We start from the raw sequence: 26,242 nt of genomic DNA, 5'->3' as shown, positions 1-26,242 counted from the left end.
ATAATGTTGAGGTGTCTGCCTGAAATCTCAAGTCTGTTATTTATATTATGACCCAAAGGCTCCAGACTGTTTGGCAAGAAATTAAAAAAAAAAAAAAAAGAAAAAGAAAAAAAGAGCATGCTGCTGCAGAAGACATTAATTGGGGAAAAAAAATCAACTGAACAAAAAGGCCAGGATAATTCATGAAAGGTGGTTTTGTGTTCTTAATATGCTGGTTTTCACATTACAGCTTTGTATGCCCTACAAAAATAACTAAGTACTGACATTGGGTGCCACTGATGTGAGCAGGTGAAAGCAATTTAACTGCAAGTGTTGACCAAGATGAATGGTATGCAATAGTGTTTCAGAATTTGTTAAAAGAACCTACACTTAAGCAGAGACTAAGATGGAGAAGAACCTCAGACAGAGGTCACGATGCCTCTAAAACTTAAAAAAAAAAAAAAAAAAAAATCTAAAGAGCAGAAGGACCCAAAGTAGAGAGAATTTTTTTTTCTAAGAGGGTAGAAAAAGTGAGTTTGGAAAATCCATTCCACTCTCCCAGCAGTGGTGAGCTGGAAATCTGTATGAAAGGGAAGGCACAAATTCATTGTACCATCTGTCCTCCCACCTCCCAAGAAAGAAAAAGCCTGCTATCCAAAGCATGGGGTCTAATCCACACATGGCTACTTAAACATTAAAACATTGTACTTTGACCTTCATAAAGGTTCAGTGAGTGAGGCATGATAGTATCTGTCCTTGCAAACCCTTCAGAACAGGACGAAACAGGGGCAAGGCTGTGTGTGATTTAATAGGCAAAGACACTAACTTGTGGGGTTTTTCTCCTGTCTGCAGCTAAGCAGAGATTAACATGACCAAAACTGTTTATTTTGGAAAGAAGAGTACAGGAGGGGAATTCAGCACAGCAGAGAGAAGACGAGTTAGATACTGCTATTTTCACTAAAAGAACAATGAATCTCTAACACAACTGAAGACAACAAGCTTAATTTGACAAAACATTTCTAATGTATTGCCCACAAGAATTAATGGGAAAGCAAAAATTTTAATATGTTTCCTTAATATTTGCAATTGCAATACCTGAGCTATCCTTGAGATGGTGCAAAAGACATGCTGCTGGCTGACTGCTGTTCTCATTAAGGGACCAGAAGACAGAAAAAGGAAAGTGCTAATTATATCCCTATGCTTTTCAGTTTTAAGAGTTTGTTTTCTTTTCAATTGTTTGGAACAAGTCTCTGAAAACTGACAACCCCTTACAGCAAAAGTGCTGTTGCTTTAATAATTAGCTATTCTTATTTGTCCCCATTCTGGTTTTCCACCCCACCCCCCACCCCCCCCCCAAATCTGCCACCTAAACTATGGCACTATTTCGTTGACCTGTGATTTATGACTTCTTACAAACAAATTGTAAAGTCTAGGAATGAAGAAATCCTGGATGAAAGAAGCTGGAGAAAAAGCATGTGTCAGATTTTGAGTGAGATATTTTGAGTAGTAGTAAGAAGAAAGGAAATTACTTGTTGAGCTTACTGAAGCAGCGACACACTTTTAAAGAACTTGTGCTTAATGCTTTACAACAAAACTAAACCTTATTTCTTTATTAAAATAATGTAAATATTCAGCAATAGCAATTATTCTTTCCAAGCCCTTTTATTGTGATAATACCCCCGTCCTTGCTATCTTTCTGTAATCTACAGACCCACCTGCAAGCTTGTAATTTACTGACTCCCTCAAAACTTCCGTCCCGTTTGTTGCCTCCATCATCATCACCATCCTGTTATTTACAGCTGTAATAACAGCCAGCAAAATTGTCCCTTACCAGAAAAGCTTCCCTCCTTCTCACTCTGCCTTCATTGGATCCTGCTCTTTTGAACTGATCAGAACAGACAAATGTAGCCACCCACCTCTAGGAGGAAAACTGAGCTGCAGCCCTGGTGAAACATAAAGTTTATTTGACTAAAGTGACGCAAAAATTCTTGAAGAGCTCTTTGGCAGCAGATTATCTGGAAATCAGACCATGTGAGGGGGATTGGTGTACAAAAACCTCACCAAGATGCTGAGTTGCCCACAGGCTGACTTCCCGAGACTCTGAAGTAAATGTGGGTGAAGGTTACTCGAGCTTGGATAACACCAAGGAAAGCGCTTCAAACCCATCTGAAAGACAGGTACTTTATAATTTTGTTTTTAACACTCTGCTATATAAGGTACTTTATGAAATTCAGACAGCCTCCTAGGTGCTGTCTTCAGAGCCTACCTTCTGAAGCAAGCAGATACTAGAGTTTCATTAACTTTCACTCCTCATTGCCTCTTTCCACTTTGGTTATAAAATCTGAAACACTAATGACAGTCTACAATATGTATAATACTTTTTGTTTCATTTTAAATTAACTTTTAATGTTCTAGAGTAATTTCTAAAACATTGGGACAATGTACAACTAACAAAGCTTTGGAGGGGAAAAAGATACATTGATTTTTGGTGAAAGTTTGCTTTGATTTTTTTTTTAAACTTTTAATGCTTTTTCTTGCTTTCTTGATGTTACATGCTCTATTCCATCTTGTTCAGGCACTTGTCCAGCAGTTATGAATGTTGGGAGTCAAATGCCTGTAGCAGAACATGTTACGACAATCTGAAATTCAGCAGTCCACGTAATTGCATTATGAATGTAAAGTTTATTTAAAATTTACAAAAAAGCATTAAACTATAAGGAAAAATAAAGAAAAGAAGCAGAATCTGAAGAAAAAAAAATCAGTGCAAGGTTATTTATTTTAAAAGAGTAAAGTAAGCTTTACTAACCATGTTAAGTTATATTTTTAAAAGGTAAACTGTTCCAGCACAGTAAATTATCTAACTGAATGGGACAGATTTATTTTAAGTAATAAATCTGAAGATTATGTCATAGATATATTTATAGTCAATCATGTTTACTGCTGAAATCAACTGGCTTGCTGTGTTAGTTTGCTAAGTAATATGGAAGTTTAAGTGAGGAATGCAATGTAACTGAATATATAAATAGTCATGGAAAACATGTTTTGATGTATTAAGAAAGCCTGGGGAGAAAAGGATTGTGCATTTAATGGATTTGGATTCTTGAAAACATTGTGGAATTTTTTTAATGTGGCTTGTTAGCTGTCAGGCACTTTACCAGGGAAGGTCTCATACACTTAGTCTTCAACTTCTGGTGCTTTTGATGAGTGAATTGACTGTAATTTTCTTGGAGAGTACTTTGTAAACTTGGAATATAGCAAATGACTGTTGTGGGTCCATTTTCTGATTGGACAGGGTGTGATGAATTTCAAATGGATATATAAATCAAGAAAAACTGCCCCCAAACTGGAATTTAATAAAACACCTAAATTATTCCCACACATGGAAATGTGCAGTGTATTTAAGCTCTTTCCTGCTTTCCTCCATGGAAATATAAACCGCCGAGTTTTCATTAGGAACAATATTAAGAGCCTAAAAAAAAAAAGTTCATTCTGTATCCTGGTGTCCTTTCTGATCCTAATGTTTTAACTCTTTTCCAAAACCGTGTATTTGCAGCTCTGTTGATCTGGCAATCTGTATCTTATAGAACTTATACAAAATAATGAAGCCTGTCTGTGGGATAAGTGTTTCATAAAGAACTTAAGTAGAACTTGGAGCCTGGATAAAGGGGCTGTAATTTGGAGATAGCCATTAATAAGTCTCCTTCAAAGAAACATCATCTGGAAACAATGGTGACTGTTTCTTTACTTTCTTTACGTAAAAACATCACAAACATAACCATATACATGCTGGCATATATGTGCAGCCAGTCTTTGACTTGAATCTGCAAACAGGTCTTTTACTTGAAACACCGTGCCCATTAATTTGCCAGTGCAGAGTTATATTAAGGAACAGCGCTCTATTTGGTGGTATTTACTGTGTTATGACTCTTCCTTCAAGTTTATAAAAATAATTTGAGGAAGAATACAAAAGGAGTATCATTCCCTCTAAGCTTATCTGTTTCCTTGCACTACATATGGACGCTCTCAAGCCATAAAATGCATTTTCTCCCCCCTTCCTCCGTTCTTTAAGCGACTGTCATAAATTTGGCAGCATTCCCACTACAATGCAGTATCTGTCTTCGCAACAAATTTTTAAAGGTAAAATCTCTCTTTCCTGCTAACTTTTTAATTTCAGACTCAAACACGGACAAGATTATGACATAAAACTTATAGTACAGGTTTATATTCCCCCAATACTATTGCTTTCAGAAGCACTATTTTCACATCCTACCTATATTTAGCCTTATCTGGGAATACATGAGTTAATTGGAGAGAGCTCACTGCTTATGCCATTCTCACTTTGGTAAGTAGCCTTTTATTCTCCCAGAAGGGCCATTGTCTCAGTGGGACTACTTGTCCAGTACAGTTCTACTCTGTTTTAGTAAGAATGTGAGCAAGCCCTTGGAGACCTGCAATTATTCATATACAGGATCCATTTTGTCATCTACATGCTGCAAGTTTCTTACAAAATACTCACAAATTACCAGTAATGTGCAGAAGTACCTAATCCAGTTATATTTAAAATCACTGGCACTGGGATCAGACCTGCTATGTGTGGAAATAATTTACTGGACCTATTAATTTCAGTGGGGTTTGATCACTCCTTATCAAAAGTCAGTTTTGATTCTCTTAAACTAGACTAGAGAAGCATAGCTAAAAAAAATCCTGAAGAAATCAGTTTTCAATTGTTGAGGGGTGGTCTAGATATCAGTTTATATCTGCTTTGTACCTAATACTTCTGATTCTGTGGTTACCAGCAGCCCTACCAAAGCTGGGACTCTGTATCTTACTACGTCTTTATGAATACTAGTTTTTGAAATCTGAAATACAATCTGTCACACTTGCTATCAGCTCGCCTGATGGAAACAAGCTAAAAGAAAAGGATATTCTAGGTACTAATTTGTTAATGAAATCAGTGTACGTGAACACAGTCAAAAGCAAAAGGGATTAATTTTTTGCATTATGAACTCTAAATATGACTCATATTTGACAAACAGCAGGTAAAATTCATCATAATCTAGTGCAATCTAGTTTCAAGATATAACTGGCTGAAATTTTTATTTTCTAACAACTCCCCAGAGTATGGCAGCATCTGAGCTATCCCACAATAACTTTGATTAAAAGGTTACTCCTGGCTTGTGTGAAATCAGAGGAAAAATATGAAGCCTCTATACTCCTTCACCCCACACATGCAGCAAAACAGGAGCGCACTAGCCCACAAAATGCTGCCAAAAGGAATAATCTTTACAAGGTTCTCACTGTCATCCAGGTCGCGTACCTCCACTCCTGCACAAAAGGCAAGACTAGGACTGTGTGAGGAGATACAGGTGAAGATCAGAAATGTTTACTGCTATGTTTATCAGAGTCCAGTACCTGGAAACACCCAGGTACGTGGCTGTCGGAGGGTCATGGTTGATACTGTGGCTCAGAGGTGACAACAGTACCTACAGATAAAAACCACAGCTTTTTCCTGCGTGGGATACGTGATTTCTATCTTGTCATACAAACGTCTTGCTTGATTTTCTAGATAAAAGTAATTTCCTTGGACTCTTTCCACTTACATGCAACAGCCTGCGTGAACTACATCTTTATTGCAAGGTATAATATGCAGTCAAGCAGCTACATAATTTTAACAGTCTTAAATACATTGTGATAAAAGTGAGATTTAGGTCAAGTTAACAGAAATCATCGTAATGTTTGCTTCTGTTTGCCAACACTGTAGGCTAACTTTTTGTCTTAAGAGTTTGAAGTACTTTAATTCTTTTGCAAGTGCTAGCATGTAAATGGACAGACGTAAGGCAGATGGAGGAGCAGCGTGAGTGATAGCGGTAATGTGAGTTTTGCTACAGGAATGCAGCTGTAACCCAGTGAGTGGCTGGTACTCCAGCAAGCATTGGTTTATGAAATTAGCACATGAAAAAAGAACATAATTTGTATGAAGTGAAATATATGCAAATATACAAATTTTGCAGCTTTGCGACTTAAAATGTGTTTGATCATTTGGACACAAGTAATGACTTCTGTAGTCATGCACAGTGAGGCTGAACAAGCCCTTGTGCTGAGGAATTCAGGAAGTCAGTGCTGCCCCACCTCAAAATAAAGTAATCTCCAGGTGACTTGAAGCATTAAGGTTTGCCTCCCTTGAAGCATCTGGTATTTGCTGCACCTCAACCTAATTGTTTTAATATCCTAGACGCACTAAAAGTCAATCCCCTCCTTTAAAAAAATACAGAGAACAGGAAAATCATTTTGTTTTAAAGTGCTGGAAAGATTTGTTTTACTAGATGGCAGAGCATTAAAGGAAAGGGATTCCCACACTGCCACGAGAGGTCACTGCATGCCTCAAGAAATAAACAAGGCGATGATACATCAGTTGTGCAGCTGCCTGCTCAGGGAGGAACCGGACCCCAGGACAGGGATGATCCTTGAGGATTGCTTTGATAGAGGCAAAGGAGTTGGGTTTGTGCATCAAGGGACGTACAGGCCTTTTACATCTACAGTGCTGGTTCAAATTTAGTTCTGTGTGGGAGTAACAAAAAATTATAATTTAATTAATATTTGGCTTATGTGAACTGTGTTGGTGGCTTCAGCCAAGCTCGTAGAAACACATGTCTTCAATTATCCATCCTAGTGTTTTCAACAAACAAGCAAAGCGGGGAATAGTTGTGGAGGACACGCTGCCTTGTTCCAGGGTCCTTCTCCGGAGCAGAGCTGAGGGTCACTCCTCTTCAGTCACTCTTTGTGTAAGGAGGAGTGCAATTTACAGGGCTGGCAGCATGGCACCTTTCACATGCTCCTAGACAGCACAGCATTATGGAGATGAAAACTGCCCTTTAGAATAATCTCTGTTCAGAGCTACCAAAGAGAGAAAAGGCGCGGATGCTTAGTGCTTCTCAAAGGAGCAAAGTCACGTCTACGGATCAAAACAAAATGAAGGCAGAGCTATCTGTCTTCTTTTTTTTTTCTTTATTCTGTAACTAATTATGTTGGTGATAAGAAGGCAATGTGTATTTATGTAAAAGCAACCTTTGCAACAGCTCAGCTCGAAAATAGGTAATAAACTGCCATTTCTTATATCATTCACAATTTTCATTCTAGCACCTGTAACTACTGAGAGATCGGTGCACAAAGAGGCCTCGGTGGGCAAAATCCTTCACTATAGTGTAATTTTCCCCTGGATGTCTTCCCTAGTGGTCCTAGCATACTTCCCAACCCCAAAAGCTCTAGTTCTGTAGCTGGTTACACTGTTTGTAGCAGTTACAATTACTTCAGATATTTTTTTCTTGAATTGTTAACAAGAGGGTGGAAAAAGTACATTCTCCCACAGTTTTTTACAGTGTAATGAAATCTTCTGATTCTGTAACTGTTCTGTTTTCATGTGCCAACTATGCCACTGTGAACACCACCGCACAGCTGTAGAGTCCGTCACTCCAGAGATTTCCCAGGGTAGCTGACGAGCTGTAATTCTCTTTCAAAAAGGAACAGTTCAAATTCCAGCTGAAGCCCCTGAAAGTTCACAAATCATTTTGCATATTTGAGGCTCAAATTACTGAAAATTCTACAAAAATATTTCAAATAATGTGATATTTATTTCCTGTGGTCTGCAGAAGACCAGAAGGAGCTTAGACCTGGATAAGACAACTACCTTGATTGTCACAGATCTGGGAAAACAACAAGATATTCAATGACCTTTCCTCAGTGAAGAAAGTGCCAAGAAGTATCTATGTGCAGTAAGAGTTTAAGTCTCAGGTATGGAAAATTCAGCCTCATGAGATAATGCAGTTAAATCAACATCCTTTACTGCTTTCCCATTTCTGAGTAAGAGGTGTAAAGTCCAGAAGGGCTCAGGTTACTCTTCCATATTCCTATCTTACATTTAACCTGCTCTATACAAGGGGAGCATTGGCTGTGGCCTTTCCTAGGATTTTTATGTTGCCACAAGTGGTGGTAGGATTGTTTTCATCTCCATAAGCTCTTTTGGGACATTTGGAAGGTTTCGGACTCCAAAGACATTCAGGTTTTATAGTCTTGCAGGTAAAACAGAAACTCCTGTTCTTTCCCATAGTATTCTGGAACGCTGAAGATGTTTCAGTCTTTGTGGATGATTAACTAAAGGTAGCAAAGTACTGTTCTTCTGAGAATTCAGCATTAATGATGCACTGCTTGCTATATGGTGAAAAGAACATTATCTGGGTATAGACAGAATGTAAGCCTGAAGAACTAGAGATTACTGAAAGTTATAAACAACAACTTCAAGGGACTTTTATCTTGAGAACATCCTCCTGTTTGCTCTGGAGCTCAATAACTTGCGTTGTCTTTATGCTTGCACTGATAAATGTTTAGGAAGAGGTTTAACAAACTGTCTTTGCACAAGGCTGAAAGCTGGGGAAAACTTGAGTTTTAAGAGCTCTGGCAATGAGCAAATTCTAGTGATGAGAAAATAATCTCTCCTCTCTGCTTTAGTTTTTTCAACAGTTAAAAGTGAAATAATGCTTACTCTTCTGCTAGGATGTGACAACGATATTTACTGTGGTAAAATACTTTGAAAAGGAAAAATTGGATGTAATTATAATAATTTAATCTGGAGTGGCATCATGTAGATTGTGTAACACTTTGCTAGCTATAAAGCAAGGTTACTACCCCAGGGAATTTACAGCACAGAGGATCAGCTCCTATTTCAAGATTTTGTTGAGTAAAGGCAGCTGGGCATTTACATTACCTGAACAAATGACCCACTGAATCACAATTCTTTTTGTTCTGAAGGAGAAGTTAATTGTTTTATAACTTTTCTTTATTTTGGGATGGTTTACTTCCCCTGGATTACACTTCTAGCACATATAAAGAGGACAGGTAAAGCCAGGGATTCTCCCAGTACCTGGATTTTTGCTGGTGGTGGACAGTAACACAGGAGTAGTGCCCACTACCCTTCCCGGGGCTGGAACTACCATGTTAGCAGATGCAAACAGAATGAAAGATGCCTTTATTTCCCCGACGAGTTAAATAAAACTGGGGACGCATTTTTGTCCTTTAGACCCATGCTAGTTCTTACTCAAAACAATCAAATTGAAGTTTCCTGATCTTTTTTCCTTGTTATCAGTGTTGACTTAGCCTCAAAAAGTTAGTTGATGCAAACCACTGAGACTTAAATACTTTTCTAAGCTTTCATTAAGCCTTCTAGGTCTGCTGCTAAACATAGGAGACATTCTGGGATTTCTGAAGAAAGGTGGTCATGAAATGTAGTTTGTATACCCATTGTTATCTCATATTTGTTGAATTAATTCTTTTCCCTTCATACTGGGTGAATCTAGAAATTGCCAGTAGAAGTCACAGGATGAACTGAAAATGAAAATACAAGCCACACTAAACTCTGCCCTCATTTTTGCAAACTGGGAGTCCCACAACCTCCCTGGTTGTGAAACCAGTGTTCAGAGGGAGAACGTGGTACCAGAAGACAGCAGGACTGTGTCTGCCTCTGAGTTGTCCAGCAACGTACAAAGTCCAGCAAATCTGCCTGAGAGGTTATAAGCCAGGTACACTAAGTTCTGCTGTAGAAGAGGATGATTGCTTCCTTCCTTTCTCTGTACAAAATCCTGAATGGATTATCTGCTAAATGATTCACATTGCATGCTGTCATGGTTAATTACTTCCAAAAGTATTCTAATCACAGAATCTGTCAGTTCTAACTTCAAAGTTACCAGCATCAGTAAGCCCTGTAATGGATTTTTAACTATTTGTAATTTCTTAGATGGTGTTTGTGCCTTCAATCTGATGGATTTAAATATGGAAGAGGAAATCTAAAAGTGCTGGGAATACACTGGGAATAAAAGTGTGGGAAGACAAGCCACAAGGGGCTCTGTGCTGCTGTCCGTCTGCAAGTGATCAGAACAAATCTCGGAAAAAATGGAAAAAAAGGCAACAAGCAATGAGACTGAGCCACTGACTTCCAAGAAAGATGTCTCAGACTGTAACGAAGGAGAAGATTGTAAAGAGAACGGACTTCTGGTCAGGAACCCTAAATCTGCCCTACGGCTAGTGGAGGATGGCAATAAAGTCCATCCCAGCCAGGGGGATAAAGGGGAGGCAGCTCAGATTTCAAATGGTTATTCAGGGGTTCAGAGCTCTGTTCCCTGCAATGGAATGGGAGAGGTGGAAGACGCCCAGTGCACTGCCCCAGCAGCCACAACCACCACTACAACCACCACTTCTACCACCTGCGGAGCAGAAGGCCAGCAGCAGCTGATGGAGCTAGAAGACAGAGAGACCTGGAGTAAAAAAATTGACTTTCTACTCTCTGTCATTGGATATGCAGTGGATCTGGGAAATGTGTGGAGATTTCCTTATATATGCTATCAAAATGGAGGAGGTCAGTGACTAGTTCTGTATGCTGTTCCTTAATGCTGAACTTCCTTGCTTATGAATGGGTGATTTAGTGGCTTATTTTAATATCATATATAACAAATGACCAAGGGGAAATTACTTACTTTTCAAGCAGACTGGAAAACCTAAATACTGAGATAGGATAACTAGACACATTAAGATGGAAGAAAAACTATTTAGCAAGATCTAAAAAATCAGTACAACTAGAAGCTGAGAGCCAGTTAGGTGCAGAACCACCTTCCAAGAGAAAAGACTGAATCCCTGTCCCAAGGAGTATTTTAAAATCAGATAAACCAACATGTCAAAACCAACTCATCAGGAATGCTAGCTCTTAGACTCACTGACATATCAGCCAAAATATAAATCTAATCAAGGAGACCCTGGAAAGGACTTTTGTCTCCCTGATGTAACAAAGGCATTTTACTGAAGAAGTTAACGATTTTATCTGTAGCCCATCTCACTACTGCATCCACTGCAGCCAGTACAGTCTTGATGAATCCTATGTCTACTTGTTACAGAACATGAGAAGTTTGGCCTGAGTCTTGCTTCCTATTCACACTGCAAAGTAGATATTCTTACGATCAGTGTGGCACACTGGCTAGGGAGGGAATATGCATTTTCCCTGTGGGATAAAAGGAACTGTTGTTTATGGAGTGCTGGTACTGTTGGAAGAGAAGTCCTATGAAGAGTTACAATCATCTGCTTTTTTTCTTGCAGGAGCATTCCTCATTCCTTACACAATTATGGCCATCTTTGGAGGGATTCCTCTCTTCTATATGGAACTAGCACTAGGACAGTACCACAGGAATGGGTGTATTTCACTTTGGAGAAAAATATGTCCTATATTCAAAGGTAAAGAAGGGAAATGGAAAATTCCTAGGAACTTTCTGAATAACTGGAAGATTTTCCTATAAAGGTGAAATTTCTGAAAATAATATGAAAATCTCATAAAACAAAGTGTGCTGGTTTTGGCTGGGGTAGAGTTAATTTTCTTCATAGTGGCTAGTATGAGGCTAAACCACAACACAAAGTAAGGCTTGTTCTACACAAGATTTTGGCTTTACAAAGAACGCTTTCATAAAACTTTATGTACACCTGCAGGTGTGTGTGTGTACTCTCATACACACGTATGATGTACAACTCTCAAATTGATTAGATAGAGGCCAGTCCACTTCCTCTGACCCAAGCCTGAAAATATGAAAACCCAACCAACCAAAACAAAAATGTAATTAATAAAGTAAGTGCAACATTACTGAATCCAAGGCAAAATTATAAACCAGGAAAGAATAAAGAGCGACTATTTCTATTACAACAAAATGATTCCCCATCTTCAGCCTGGCCTGTCAATTGCTATCCTACAACAGAGCCTTCTAGAGTAAAAGGACCTGTTCTATATGCTTGTTTACTCTTGCTCCCAGTGTTATAGCTCTGGTCTTGTCTTTTTTATTTACTGAGTGCAAGATGCCTATTTCTAAATTCCAGGAATTTAGCAACACATGAAAAAAACTATATAAGCATGTTCTGTCTTGATTAAGGATGCTTTCTTGGAATCAGACCCTGAGTGTTTCCGAAGCCACAAGAAATTCCAGTGTTGTAAACACTTGAGAGGGTATGTGTACCTCCTGCAGAGCTGCTTTAGACGGTTACTAATTGTAGTTGATGTGATAACCAACTCCTTACTTTTTTTTTTGGCCTAAAACTTATACTCACTTCATGTAATTATTTCCTGCCTTACTAGGAATTGGCTTTGCCATCTGTATAATAGATCTTTACGTAGCCTCCTACTACAACACCATTATGGCCTGGGCCTTTTACTACCTCATATCCTCCTTCACGGCGGAGCTGCCATGGACCAGCTGCACAAATGCTTGGAACACAGGCAACTGCACTAACTACTTCAGCAAGGACAATGTCAGCTGGTCCCTGCACTCCATCTCTCCTGCAGAAGAATTTTATACGTAAGTGCATGTAAGTGAGGACAGTAATATTGGACAGAATGGTGGAACATATAGCAAGCTTTTCTCTGGAGGGGGAGCAGGGCTGTTTATTAGTGGTACCCTTTTCTGAACTATTCAAATAACTGAATACTTGTAGGTGTATGTAAGCTTAGGGTGTACGGGACGGTACTTTATATTTTAGATCAGAGGTTCCCAACCGCTGTCAGCTGTCATCAATTATCATCACTGGTGTACCATTAATATCAAACTCTTAATTAAAAAAAATCCAAAATTACATGACTCTGAAGGCTACTTATCAAGGCATCAGGACTACTTGTAATGCTCAGACCACAGTATGGGACTGTTCAAAGCATACTTAACACAAGCATTTGTTAAAAAAATACCTATACTATGTTTTTCTTTCCTCTTTCAGCCGCCAAGTTCTACAGGTGCACAGGTCCAATGGGCTGGATGACCTGGGGGGCATTAGCTGGCAATTGACCCTCTGTTTATTGTTAATCTTCACCATTGTATACTTCAGCATCTGGAAAGGGGTCAAAACATCTGGCAAGGTGAATGCAAAAGCAAGACAAATCAACTTGGTACAGTATAGTCTAGCAGCAGTTCTAAATGAGCCAATTAACTTGACAGAGAATTATCTCAGATTGTCTTCATGACAGGGATTATAGGCTCATGTATTTGGGAAGCACTTACTGTAGTGGCTGCCACTGTCAACCAAGTAATATATAACAACAGTAAGTTATGCCACTGTTCTCCGGACAACAACCCTGCCAAGAGAAAATGTGGGTATAGATGTGCAAACTGCCTGTTTACAGACATTCTGAGAAGTTCACATGAAGATGTTATAAATGCTAAGAGCTACAGTAAGAATAACTCATTATCACCTGTTAACTTTCTACCCATGGCAAATGCTATCTTGCTGTTTTCCCTCACAGGTGGTATGGGTGACTGCCACATTCCCTTACGTCATACTCTTTATCCTGCTAGTGAGAGGTGCCACTTTGCCTGGGGCTTGGAGAGGTGTCCTCTACTACTTAAAACCTGACTGGCAGAAACTCCTGGCCACTGAGGTAAAAAAACATGATAAAAGGGTAGAGATTTGCTTTTAGCCTATCAGCATGTACATACTTCAATGTCTATTTTCAGCATAGAGCATGATTAAACAGATGTCTTAGCATGGACTTAAAAGCCTGACTTCATGCTCTTGTTGAAACACTCACGCTATTCTTTCCATAATTATAAAGATTTTTTTAAAGATTACGAGTCCACCATGAATTTAGCTTGAACTAATATTAGGGTTCCCATACAGTAGTTGAATAGAATTAGTGATATGATTAGAAAGAAAACAAGTGACCCAACAGTTTTTTGCCAGGAAAATGGTGAACAGCCTGACATTGAGTGAGAAGCTATGATAGCTGCTATACTGCAACAAAATCCTTTACCTATGACAGTCACACTGAGCAAACTAAATTTACTAAGCCCTAACAACTGGTCTAGCTGCAGGTTTTTTGGCTGTGAGGGGATCATTACACACTTGGGCAGCCTTTTCCACAGCCCAACGGTGTTCACAGTTGCCCATAATTTAAGTAATGCAGGTTACTAGAGTTGAAACTTCAGACCTCCATCCTGTGACAAGCTTTGGCAGATAAGCCCAAGGATACTCTCTGTAGCCACCAACTAAAACGGGACTCAGTAATCAAGTGCATGTGGAGAAGGAATAACTAAGTTAGGCCTGCATACACCACCAATATTGGAAAAGAAAGGAAGAATGAGGACAAGACTGAGCTAAACAACAAAACCCAGACATTCCAGTATCTGATTCAGCTTTGAACTCTGTGGATGACAAGTAGTCCGTCAGGTCAAGGCTGCACTTACTTCTCTGCCTATGAAAGTGTCTAGTGAGGAGGGTGATGGAAAAAACCCAAAGCAATAAATACTACAAATACAAAGATTAAAAATTCTAATGTTTGCAAGTCTGCTGCTGCCCAGCTGATATGGAGAGTTCTGAATGAAGAGGAAATGAAAAGACACCAGTCTCTGATAAAGCAGCATCTCCAATAAGGGACCACATCTTCTGAAAAAGCAATAAAGGGCATTGATATTGTATTGGATGTATCTGAAGTGAGGACAGCAGATTGCAATCTGTGTGCTGGACGATGACAGAGCTCTGTCTGTGGATGATACAGGATGGCCTCACACGATGGAAGAGAATATTAGAAATGAGTTGTAATGAACTCCATGTTTCAATCAAAAGAGGATAAATGAATGAGGACTTTCACCTTCAGAAAGAGAAATGATACTGTACTTCACAAACGCTACTCATTAAGGCTGTGGCCACTTTTCAAGTACAACAGGCTTTTCATAACAAGATCATCACGCTTGCTTCTGTCATGGCTACAACAAAGCTGAATCGAGTCCTAAGGACTAGAACTGCATCCACACTGTCAAATGTATTTCCATAAATCTAGGAAAAATCTGGGCAGTGATCATCTACTACTTAGCCTGGAGGACACACAGCCAAACATAGGACTATTCCACAGCACACAGAGTTTGGAGGAAGATGGGCCAAGCCCACTGCAAAATCATGGCTAGAAAGTTCTCTATACATTGCAAAACTTGTGTGAAACTGATTACAGGCAAATCACTGTGAATTAATCTAATATGCTGTCAGAAGTGAAACTGCCAGTGAGTACTTAAAACAGTGTAAAGAGATACAATAAGCACTGCATAGGCACTGAAATTATAGTGGATATTTACAACTCTCACAGTTGCACAATAAATATTCATATTTCAACATGCTCTCTTAACAAAATGTTTGTTAGCCCAGGACTAGGATATAGGCAGACTAGTGAAACATGGTTTTGTAGGCCTAGGCAATATTCTGTATATGCCAAACTCACTCAATCTGTTTAATGTCATTTTTTCTTGATTTTCAATATTTTTCAGGTTTGGGTGGATGCAGCAGCTCAGATTTTTTTCTCCCTTGGTCCAGGTTTTGGTGTCCTATTGGCTTATGCCAGCTACAACAAATTCCATAACAACTGCTACCAGTGAGTTCTACCTTATTCTATAAGTAAAATTGAGTTGTTAAAATATAACTGTGGGTATTTATGAAAAAGAAACACAGTGCTGGTGAAAGGCACTGAATTGTCAGACCTGTGTACCTAGAAATCAGACAGAAGCGTAACAGAACAAAAGTCCTTATTGAAAGAACCTGCAATCTAAAACATTTCTTCTCTGTTGTGCCTACCCTAAAGAAAGATAATCTCTACCAATTACAGCGAGGATTCTAAGATGTAGAAACCTGCCACAAAAAATGGGGTTAAACCCCTGCCAAACAATTGTATCATAATTATTTAATCTCAGCAGTCAGTTAGGAGATGACTTTAGAGTCTTGAGCTGAACGGCTATTTACAGTTGTTTCCTTGTTATCTTAAAAAACTCTTTTATAACTTGTAAAGTAAAATTCTCAATTCTTTAATATTCCTATAGTAATTCCTATTTTTTTAAAACACCAGTATACATCCAGCATTCAATCCAGTGTCAGACTAATGTTACAACATCTGTTTAAAGTTGAAGAAAATGTAGTTGTGCTTTTTTTTTTTCCCCTCTTTCTTTCAAATCCCCTGTTTGTTTTTTTCACTGTATTCCCCTAGTTTTTCTAGGAGTCTATCCAGATCATTAACTCACCCCATCTGGTAGTAAACTACCCTTTCTAGCAGATGCTGATTCCCTGATATGAGTTAGGTCTTCTGTTGCAGAGATGCTCTGGTTACCAGTACCGTGAACTGTGTGACTAGTTTTGTGTCTGGATTTGTCATTTTCACTGTGCTGGGATACATGGCTGAGATGAGGAATGAAGATGTATCAGAGGTTGCCAAAGATACTGGTAGGCTAACTTTTTGTACATATCTCTCAAACTGCTTCTAAGATAGAATATATTTGTATATTATCTTCCAGACTGAGAACAGCCCAAATTATGCAAAATATTTAGTATATAATTCAGGATACTGACTTACTTTATGATAAGGCACTGTTGTACAGCTAAAAATTATTCCATAAAGACAGCATATAGAAGTCATAACGCATGCAGCTTCACAGACATGGTGGTAACTGCACACTGCAAAATAGCCTGGGGGGGAGAAGTTTTCCCCTGGAAGACAACATGGTACAGTGAAACTGCCTGTCCTCCTTCCTCGCAGCAGTAGTGCGCTACCAATTATCCCTAATTCTCTGTTCTAATATCAGGACCCAGCCTTCTCTTCATTACGTATGCTGAGGCCATTGCAAACATGCCTGCTTCCACTTTCTTTGCCATCATCTTTTTCCTGATGTTACTCACGCTGGGACTAGACAGCACGGTGAGTAGACAGTATGCGAGACCTCTCAGATATTTGGTGTATGGCCTTACCCCCGCAGACATCAGAAGAAACAGAATTACAAATCTTGCACCGTCACTAAAGGGTTTAAAGCAGAACTGGTATCTCCATGTGCCTTCTGTAAGACAGCAACTATTACTCCAATTTTTACCTAATTAGGCCCAAATAAACTTAAATGATTTGCCAGTGTCATACTGTGACAGTAACAGACCTGGAAACACAACCAAAGCCCTTGATTCATAAATTCCTGGTTGAATGCAGGCTTCCAGGCTCCTTCTCCCTTGTAGTTGTAAACTTACAAAGCAATTACTAAATTCTGCAATTTTTTTCACACTAATTGGATTTAAAAGGTGGGAACTGGAGATGGCCTTCTCAACAGCACTGCGAAAAGCAGATGTTCTAAAAACTTGCCACGTGAGCCTGTTTTTGCAGCCTGAGAATAAGCACCTTCCAGGAAGGCTAAACTTGGCTGATTTTACAATCTTGGTTCTATGGAGCCACCAACCACTTATCAGCATCCTGTTACTCGTAATATAGTACTTCCTCTGGATGATAAGCACTTCCTACAGATACATGAAGACTAAATCCCCACCTTAAAGGGTTTAAAAGTTCTGAAGAAAGACTGTTTAAACAACAGTCACATCAACTCTACAAGCAGAATAAAGCACCAGTGTTTCAATGCTTTAAAGCTCCTTTAAGCATTGAAACATGCTTTAAAGCAGGTAAAACTGCCCTGTATTTTCCAGTGATTTTTCCATGCTTTTCAGTTTGCAGGGCTGGAGGGAGTGATTACCGGAGTACTGGATGAATTCCCACATGTCTGGAGCAAACGCAGGGAATTGTTTGTCCTTGGTCTGATCATCGTTTGCTTTTTGGGGTCATTAGCAACCCTGACATTTGTAAGTATTTTACCCACTCCTCAGCTTTCCTTACTGGCAGTTTCCTGCAAATGACATCTTGGAGAGGGTAGTATTTTTTGAAGAGAGTTTCAAGAAATCAGATTAAACCTCCAACCTGTTTTCTTTATGCATTAGAAATCTGTATCTGTAATGAATGTGAACAGTATCTCTTACTAGAAAATGTGTGGCAAAATGATCTATTGCAATTCAGCAAAACTCTTCATGTGCTACACATCATAAATGACATCATAAATGACATCATTGCTCCAACTGCTGAATCAGTAAGCAGACAAACTTCCACATTTTGTATGTGGTTTACTTCTTGCTCTCAAAAGCTCCATGTTTAATATGAATTATTATTTTAATTTTCACAATGTTTGAAATGTATTTTGAATTTTTAAAAGACTGATCAAAAAATCGTCTGCTAGAAAATGCTGCAATTTACTGTTGCTGTTCTCCAAAAATTTCTAGCAATTTTCTGGATCATCCTCATCAAATCAGGCCAGAAATCATGAACGGTCACACCAAATAGTCTCTGTGGGGCTTGCGGGATTTCATTTTCACAACAAGCAACATTTTGAATAATAAGTGTAATGATCATAAGGGACAAGGAAAAATTACTTAGCGTTCCTGTCATGTTTCACTCCACTTGCTCATTTATGTGCAGCTTCCTTCTCATTTGAAGCATTTGCTGTAAAAGGAGACTTAGTTCCTCTCCAAGACACAGTGCCCTCCTCCTTCATGATTCTAGATCCCACATGGAAAGAAAGCAAAGTAACACCTTATTTATCTCCTGTTCAGTAACTATAACTTAAGTTGGAGAAAGAAGATGCCATCACAGAAGGCATGCAGAAAGCCATCCCATCAAATCTCATTTGTTCATTAAAACCCAGCTAGAACTGCCAGCAATTCAGTTTTATCTTTTCTGCATGGCAGCCCCACTGGTGAAATATGTGCACAGAGAGCAAGCAGATCAGCAGTAGAGTATGCTCAAGGATTTCACTGGCAGGAACAGCCACAAAGCGACAGAACTGACTGAATTATCCATCTGTGAATGCCCTGGTCCAGACGAAGGCAATAATGAACAACACTATTGCAGGATTTCTGTCACTGGTTCTTTGGTTCACTGACAATATGATCTCCTTTCTAGGGAGGTGCGTACGTGGTAAAGCTGTTTGAAGAATACGCCACTGGTCCAGCTGTCCTAACAGTCGTGTTTCTGGAAGCAGTTGCTGTGGCCTGGTTCTACGGTACGTCTACTGCCACATTGACAAACGATGCCAACCCAAACTTCTGAGCTTCTGCAGTGTAGCATTTCTTCTGTTTCTGCAGACAAGATCACTGATGTCTCTGGAAAAAGTCTACAAAATCTTTTTTACAAAATCACCAATTACCAAATCTGTGAGAATTATTATTAATTGTTCTCTGACAGAAGTACAGTGACATCTAAAAGAAACAAGAGCTACAGTTCAGGATAATTAAGGATTTAATGTAATTAAGAGTCACAGGAACAAAACAAATCTTTCATGATGGATTCTGAATTTATTTGCTATGCATACAAAATGCTGTGCATCTACTTAGAAAAAACTTATCTGCTGTTGCCACTCTCCTCCCACTTGTCTCCACAGGCATCACCCAGTTTTGCAATGATGTGAAAGAAATGCTAGGCTTTACCCCAGGCTGGTACTGGCGAGTTTGCTGGGTAGCAATTAGTCCCATCTTCCTTCTGGTGAGTTTTCTTTATAGCTTGCTTTTTCCAGCACAAGAAAATTACCATTGAACACTGCAGCTACGTAGACTTCTAAAAGCTTAATTACAGAATCTTCTTGTGAAGTTCGTCAGTAACAATTCTTGTTAAACTAAAAAGGCTCAATTAGTGAAAAACCCAATAAAATGCTGCAAGGTCTTGTTACTAAATCACTATAAGGATTTTTGTAGATGAGCTAGCTAAATAAGACTGGGTTCTGCATAACTCCCCTCCTTCCCTCTGCTGAACAAAGTTACTATTTACCTGTACAAAATGAAGCAATAAAAGATGATGATGAAACATACTGTCTGGGGAGTAAAACCAAGACAAGTAAATATACTGTCTCAGCAACCGCTGACTGACGACTTTAGAATATTTCACTTAAAATTTACAGCAGTTAATTGCAACCTTTATAAATCTGTAATTCAGAATTGGAAATACTGTCCCAATGTTTGACTTGCTAGTATTATTAGTAACATTTTAACATAAAATGTTCATTTCCTGATCCAAAATTAGTTCACGCTATCTTTTATTGTTACTAGCCTTAGTGGGAGCAGAACAGGTCAAGCTGGAGTTTATGAAACACAGAATGTAGACTTAAGACCTACAAAGTGAATTCAAAACACTTGTAATAATCAATGCACAATTAATAGATTTTCATTTTATTACTCCTAGAAAAAGGGGGAAAAAAAGCTCTAAGTAGGTGTGACACCACAATTAATGTTTATAACTACCATCCTCTTTGTGATCCTAAAACAGTAAAATAAACAGAGAGGAATACAGCTCTGATGATGTGGTTACTAGGCAGAGCTATTTGTATTCTCTGTGGAAAGTAAACTAAAAAATAAAGAAAGCCCAGAAGGTAGTATGTTATTTCTGTATGGAAATGTTTCTGGTAATCCTGATCTTCTGATGATACTCTAGAAAAAACGGAGTCAGAGATCCTTCCAACGATAGTCACAAATATTACTCCTGTAGTATTCAACTAAAAGTATTTGTTCTTTCACAAGAAATTTTTCAGTCATGAAGGATATGCACAGGAAAATGATCTGACAGCATTAATTGAGCTGACGACAGAATACTATATCCAAACTAGTATTAACATTTGTCAAAGCTACTGAAGATCCAAAATGCTATGGAAAAATATCACAGAAAAGATAAAATTTGTAGAAAATAAGTAACAGTGAAAAAACAGAATCTGTATAGCTTATCACAGAGAAAGCTGAAAGCTGATGTGATTACTACAGGTTAAGTTCTTTAACCGTATTTGAAAGAGTATTAAAAGGGTCTACAACCCAATAAAGAACAGCATAAAACAACAACATAGCAGCTGCAAGTTAAATTCAGACAAAGCAAAATTGACATTGATCATGATTAAATACAGGACAAGTAGCTAAGGGAAACTGTACACTTCCCATTTCTGGTGGCTTAAAATTAAGATGATGCCTTTCTGGAAGGGTGCTTTAGCTGCAATCAAGTTATAGGGCTCAATACAAGCGTAACTGGATGAAATGCTGCACGCTGGTACCAATCAATCTGATTTTGTCCATCTAACATCTTTCTATCCTTTAAATGTACAAGCGTGGTCCTGAGTTTTCTCTCTTAATGCTTCTTAAGCAAGAAACACCACAATGTGTATATGGAATAAGCAATCCATAGGAGAATTTTTACCTAGTTCCTTTCAGTTACTGGTTGGGCTATACTCTAAAGCTCCTAAGCTCTTTTGAACTTCCTGAAGGAAAGTCTCGATATCCAAAAGTGGTTTGAGGGTTGTTTTTTTTTTTTTTTTTTTTAAATCCATACTAATGTCATTTAGGATTTTTTCAGCGCTGACATGTTTAATCCTTGAGTCCTACTCATTTATTTTTTTTTAGTTCAATGCTATGCTGGGACACAGTTCCCTTAAGTAAATTTGTGCCATCAAAATACATGTATTCATACTTTGTTATCTTATTTTTCAGTTTGTCACTTGCAGCTTTCTGTCCAATCCTCCTGAGCTACGGCTTTTTGATTATAATTATCCCTACTGGACTACAGTAGTGGGTTATTGCATAGGAACTTCTTCAGTCATGTGTATTCCAATCTACATGGTTTATCGGTTGATCATCACTCCAGGAACACTTAAGGAGGTATCCATGATGCTCTCTTGCTCCTATTTGACTGTTGGGAAGGAGGTGATTCCTAGAAACATTACATGTAGATTTTTCTGGGGTCTGATGCCCCAGGACTTGAGGATTATTGCTGTTCTGTTCCTAGCCAGCTGATCACTAATTGTCTTCTGCCCATTCTGAGCAATTCACAAATCTACCCAGGTCTTACTGAGGCCATTGACGTATTCATATAAAAATTAGATCAAGTATTTCTTTTTAAGCTCTAGTGAACTGGAGGCTTGTCCTAGAAATCCCACAAGACACAGTATCATGTGAATGAGGCAGTGAAAAATTGGTTCCCTTGGATATGTCTGTAAGAACAGGTTTCTTTTTCTCTCCCACACTTAGTAAGATTTCTCTGCCATAAATTTGTGGCAGCCTGTGACGACATTTTTGGGCTTTCTTGTAAGTGCACATAAATACCAGTTCAGAAACAATATGTTCAGTTGGCTCAGGTATCCAAGTAAGCTGCAAAGTCCTAAAGCATTAATACAACATCTGTCAAACTTTGATTCAAATTGTATGTTACAAATAATTAAAAAATAATGCTGTGCACTTCTATAGCACTTTACATCTTCATAGTGCTGAGGTTAACAGAAGCCTGAAACATCCTTGTGTTGTAGTTCAAGAGGTGTAACTCAAACTAAAGTCACATTTTTATTACGAATCTCTTTCCAAATGGCTGTCACGTTAACGTATTACTTCTAAAATGAATCAATTTCTAATACTGATTTCTTTCCAACAGCGTGTTCTGAAAAGCATTACTCCAGAAACAGCTACAGAAATTCCTTTTGGAGACATCCGCATGAATGCAGTATAAGCTGACCTGTTTTCTGGGCGGAAGAGAGGGAGAGCATAAAATATAACTTTCCCCACGCTCTCCCACCCAAAGAATTACGTTTCCAGCTGAGACAACAAAGGGAGGAGTCTTCTGTGGAGGCTGCATCACTGACAACAGGCATTTGGAAACATGATGCCTCCAGCACATTTATCCAAGCAATTCAATGAAATCTACTGTGCACTTCTAACCAGACTGAACTGACTGAGAACTAATTCATTCTGGAACCATGAGGATGGCTGCGTGCATGAGAATACCACTACTCCATGCACGGGCACTGGGGCTGTTTAAAAGTGTGCGTGATTGCACAAGCCACTATAGAACAAGTATCAGCGGGTAGGACTAGGTGTAGAATCCCAAGTCTGTGGCAGTACTCCTGTATCTTCCTCAATGTGATCGTTCGTACTGGGCAATGTCATATTCGCTTCTAAGGTTCTAATTGCTTAAACTACATTGAAAAACACAAAAATATTTCTGATAGCCATACATTACTCAAGTAACACAGGGTTTTATAAACTAGAAAAAAATTTAGTAAATTCCCTAGGTTTGTAGTGGAGTAGACAGAGGAAGAGGAAACAATCCTGAGCAGCACTATATACAGCTCTGCATACATTAGCACACACATCTGGTAGCATTATCCTCCCCTTCCTGTATTTTGTAAATGATAAGTTTCTATTGTTTCTTGCATAACAAATACTACAAAAGCATTTTTTGTAATGTTGTAGCCTTCACTTTCCTTTAGACCCAATTAAGCTGCAAAAACTCATCATGGGTTACTTGACAAGAACCTAAGTTGCTAGCACTTACTATACTGTTTTCATAACTCATCTAAATATTCACAGAATCATTGTCCTGACAGACCTAACACACGTAAAGAAACTACAGACCAACAATGAATTTTTGAGTTCCGATGCCAAGAAGTAGAATCTTAAAAATCTGCTTCTCTGCTTTTTGGTTTTTTTAATTTAAATTTAAGTTCATGCCTAAAATTTGCTGGAGCCTGTGACTTTTTCTATTCTTTCCTAGTACAGAACTAAAGTTTAGAATAATCCTTTTGGCTGGTTGACAAATGTACATTTAACAAACTATAAAAACCTACTTTGAAGATTTATTAGCTCATATTCTAATGTGAGCACATTTGGTTTTCACCCTGAAGAAGAAGAGGGGAAATTTTATTCTAACAAGAAGTAGAGTGGAGTTCAGCAGGACTGATTCTCATTAAATTTCAAGGCACTGATATACAAATGAACTTCCGTGCACACACTAACCTCTTTATATTATATGCATACACATGCTCTCTAAATGTAACTGCCCTTCAGACTGACTGCAGTTGTCAAGTCAGTTGGAGGAATAGTTCTGCTGCAGTTATGTGGAAGTTCAGATAAACCTAAGTAGGCATAATTTATGTAAGAACTTGCATTGTAGTTTTACTCTACCACATCATAGATTATAACAGAAGTAAAATAAAATAGAGGATAGAAGTCTCTTATGTATCTCCTGGTCTACGTAGGTAATGTACTACTAAAATTAACAAGGTTATATATGCATTCATAGCAGCAGGCATTAAGAAACCTGTTGAAGAGTCTACATCAGTATGAAGAACTTACCATATTAGAGGAAAGCAGTGACGGTGCATTTGCCTTTTGAAATCACTTCGGCCAAGGTTTTTCTCCCTTAGGTGTGCAGACACCTCCTGGAGGAAGGCCTCTTACGCTTCAGCTATTGACTTGAGTTCACTTAACTTTAGGTCTCAAGCCCAGCTTCTAATAAGAAAATAACTTAAAAGGGACAAGGACTGTTCTTTCGAACTACAAACAAAGACTCCTGAACTATTTTTAAAAAGGGAATGTTCTTTCATTGCCACTAGAAAAACATAATAAATTTGTCTTACTGGACAGTTACTCACAAGAAATAGTTTTGTAGCTTATCCCTCAAGAATATTTGAGAACTACTTCCAAAACTGGCTTCATTGTAAGGAAAAGAGGAACAGTTTGGGAATTCTTTTAATATTAGAAAGCCACTTAGTTATTAAGTTGCCAATCAGAAAATCACTGTTGTTTTTTTTTTAAATTAAATTTTCTGTTGTGAGTTCATTAATGAAAAAATACATATGAAATGTCAATGTAAGATTAATGAGGTACTCGTATCTATCCAATATCAAAGTGTGGGAAATAAAGGAGAAAACCCTACCCTGCTTCTTCACTCTTCAGACTAGTGTTCAGCTAATGCTAGATATGTTTCCTCCTAACTGGATAAGTATTTAAATAGATAAACCTTACAAATGGATTTTTTTTGCCAGACTTGATAGTGTTTCATGCTAGGCTCATTAAACAAAACAAAAAAGGAAACCCCACACACCCCTCAAACCAACACAAAACTTACAGTTCCAATTTTTGGTCATTTAAGTATAGCCACTTGCAAAAGCCTCTTTAAACAGACATTCTGCTACCTTTTATTGGAAAGGGTGAAGGTGGGGACAGAAATGATTGAGTTAAATATGGCATTATCTGTATCAAAGTCAAAGTTTCTCTTCAGCCCCTGCAAACAAACTGAAACTGAGAACGTTATTTCTAATGGAATAATTTGCAGAGTTATAACTGCAGAAATCACTGCTATTTAGTGTGCAACACTACTAATGTTATTCTTTTATAACAGCATTTGAAATGGCAACAAAAGATGCATCTTTAAATTGTATTCTTTTAAGACACTAATATACGACAGACATTGTCTCTCTGGGTAGTTTTAGCACAGAATGCTCAGCAACTTCCCAAGAAATGCCACTGTTTTCTAGTGGATTAAAAGTCAGCCAAGAAGCCCTGATATTAATACAAGCCCTGCAACAGTCACAGTGCAAAACAGGGCAAGGCCTCTCAGCTTGAATTTCTCAGCTGAAAAATGAGAATAATGCACTCCAAGTACAGATGTACTGAGAAAGGGTGAAAGTTTTAAAAATTATTTGAAGATATAAAACATAATGTAGACATGCAAAGTCACAGGAAAAATATTTTTAGAAATAGACTGTCCAGATCATTTGTGATGTTAGATCTTTGCTCTCTTTTCACTAGGATAATCCAGTCCAAGGTCTTTATGGGAACAGGAGGCAAGGAAGCCCTCCAGGAGTGGATTAAAAAGGCTTTTTTTCCCCTGAATAATACAAAGATAAAATACATCCATGTTTTCATTCTATAAAAGCTGAACTTGCAAGGCAGTTCAGTCCTCATTATTTTTTTTGTTACATGGCATGCTGGTTTCAAGTTTTCTAAATCTTCTCATGATAAGTTCATTTTTTAGTACCTCTATTTAATCAAGTAGTTGAAATATTGAAAAATTTATTTCATTTATTTTTTCTAATTGATTCTTTTTTCTTCCTTTTACATATCCATCTGAAAACATTTAGAGTAACTAGTATTTATCAGGTAGCTCAACAAGTAGCCATACATTAAACATTGTTTTTGTAAAAAAGCTAGTTATATTGATACCAAATGGGCTGCACTGCAATTAAAAGTGTTTTGAGGCAGACAAATTCCTTCTCTTCAGCTCACTTTCTGCTTATCTATCACATGAGTATATCCTACCCTCTATTCTGAATAGTGAAAAGGAAATTATGAAACCGGTAAATTAGGACCATGTTTGCCTTTTAAGCAAAGGGAATTAAACTGGAGTTTTAGCTGTACAGAACTAAGTATTCCCTCCAACTTGTACATAATGCACCTGTATTAATTTATGCGGTTGTTTAGTTACAAGTGTTGCAAGCTGATTGTAAGTCATCAGTATGTGCCTTGTACTGTAAACTGTTATTGTAATAAATTTAAAATTCATAAGCCATCTTTAGACGTCTCTTGTGCCTCTCTCTTACAGGAAGAGCAAAGATAAAAC

At 38.2% G+C, this 26,242-nt stretch overlaps 1 protein-coding gene across 2 annotated transcripts; it reads left to right on the top strand.

Moving 5' to 3' along the window:
• The first annotated feature begins 1,692 nt into the window (after positions 1 to 1,692).
• SLC6A4 (solute carrier family 6 member 4) lies at positions 1,693 to 26,191 on the top strand. Of its 2 annotated transcripts, XM_075032798.1 has the most exons (15): positions 1,693 to 2,156; positions 9,327 to 9,548; positions 9,764 to 10,381; positions 11,113 to 11,247; positions 12,134 to 12,353; positions 12,766 to 12,904; positions 13,289 to 13,423; positions 15,300 to 15,403; positions 16,115 to 16,242; positions 16,602 to 16,714; positions 17,500 to 17,631; positions 18,782 to 18,881; positions 19,260 to 19,360; positions 21,340 to 21,507; positions 22,274 to 26,191. In XM_075032798.1, exons 3-15 carry the CDS (start codon positions 9,919 to 9,921, stop codon positions 22,346 to 22,348), a joined length of 2,013 nt encoding a protein of 670 aa, XP_074888899.1. In that variant the 5' UTR covers positions 1,693 to 2,156; positions 9,327 to 9,548; positions 9,764 to 9,918; the 3' UTR covers positions 22,349 to 26,191. The 2 variants fall into 2 exon arrangements, with proteins under 2 accessions (XP_074888899.1, XP_074888898.1); XM_075032797.1 differs by lacking the exon at positions 9,327 to 9,548 and having other exon boundaries at positions 1,694 to 2,156.
• Positions 26,192 to 26,242: the final 51 nt, after the last annotated feature.

The sequence above is a fragment of the Buteo buteo genome, chromosome 7 (assembly GCF_964188355.1).
Source record: "Buteo buteo chromosome 7, bButBut1.hap1.1, whole genome shotgun sequence".
NCBI lineage: Eukaryota > Metazoa > Chordata > Aves > Accipitriformes > Accipitridae > Buteo > Buteo buteo.
Note: the sequence above shows the minus strand (reverse complement) of the source record. Positions and strands in the feature narration are given on the sequence as shown.

Excerpts from the sequence above, each read along its gene's own strand:
- SLC6A4 (XM_075032798.1), top strand. The coding sequence starts at position 9,919 with ATGGAAAAAAAGGCAACAAGCAATGAGACTGAGCCACTGACTTCCAAG. Across the intron at positions 15,404-16,114 it reads TTCCATAACAACTGCTACCA|AGATGCTCTGGTTACCAGTA; the intron begins GTGAGTTCTACC and ends CTTCTGTTGCAG. Across the intron at positions 17,632-18,781 it reads CATTAGCAACCCTGACATTT|GGAGGTGCGTACGTGGTAAA; the intron begins GTAAGTATTTTA and ends TCTCCTTTCTAG.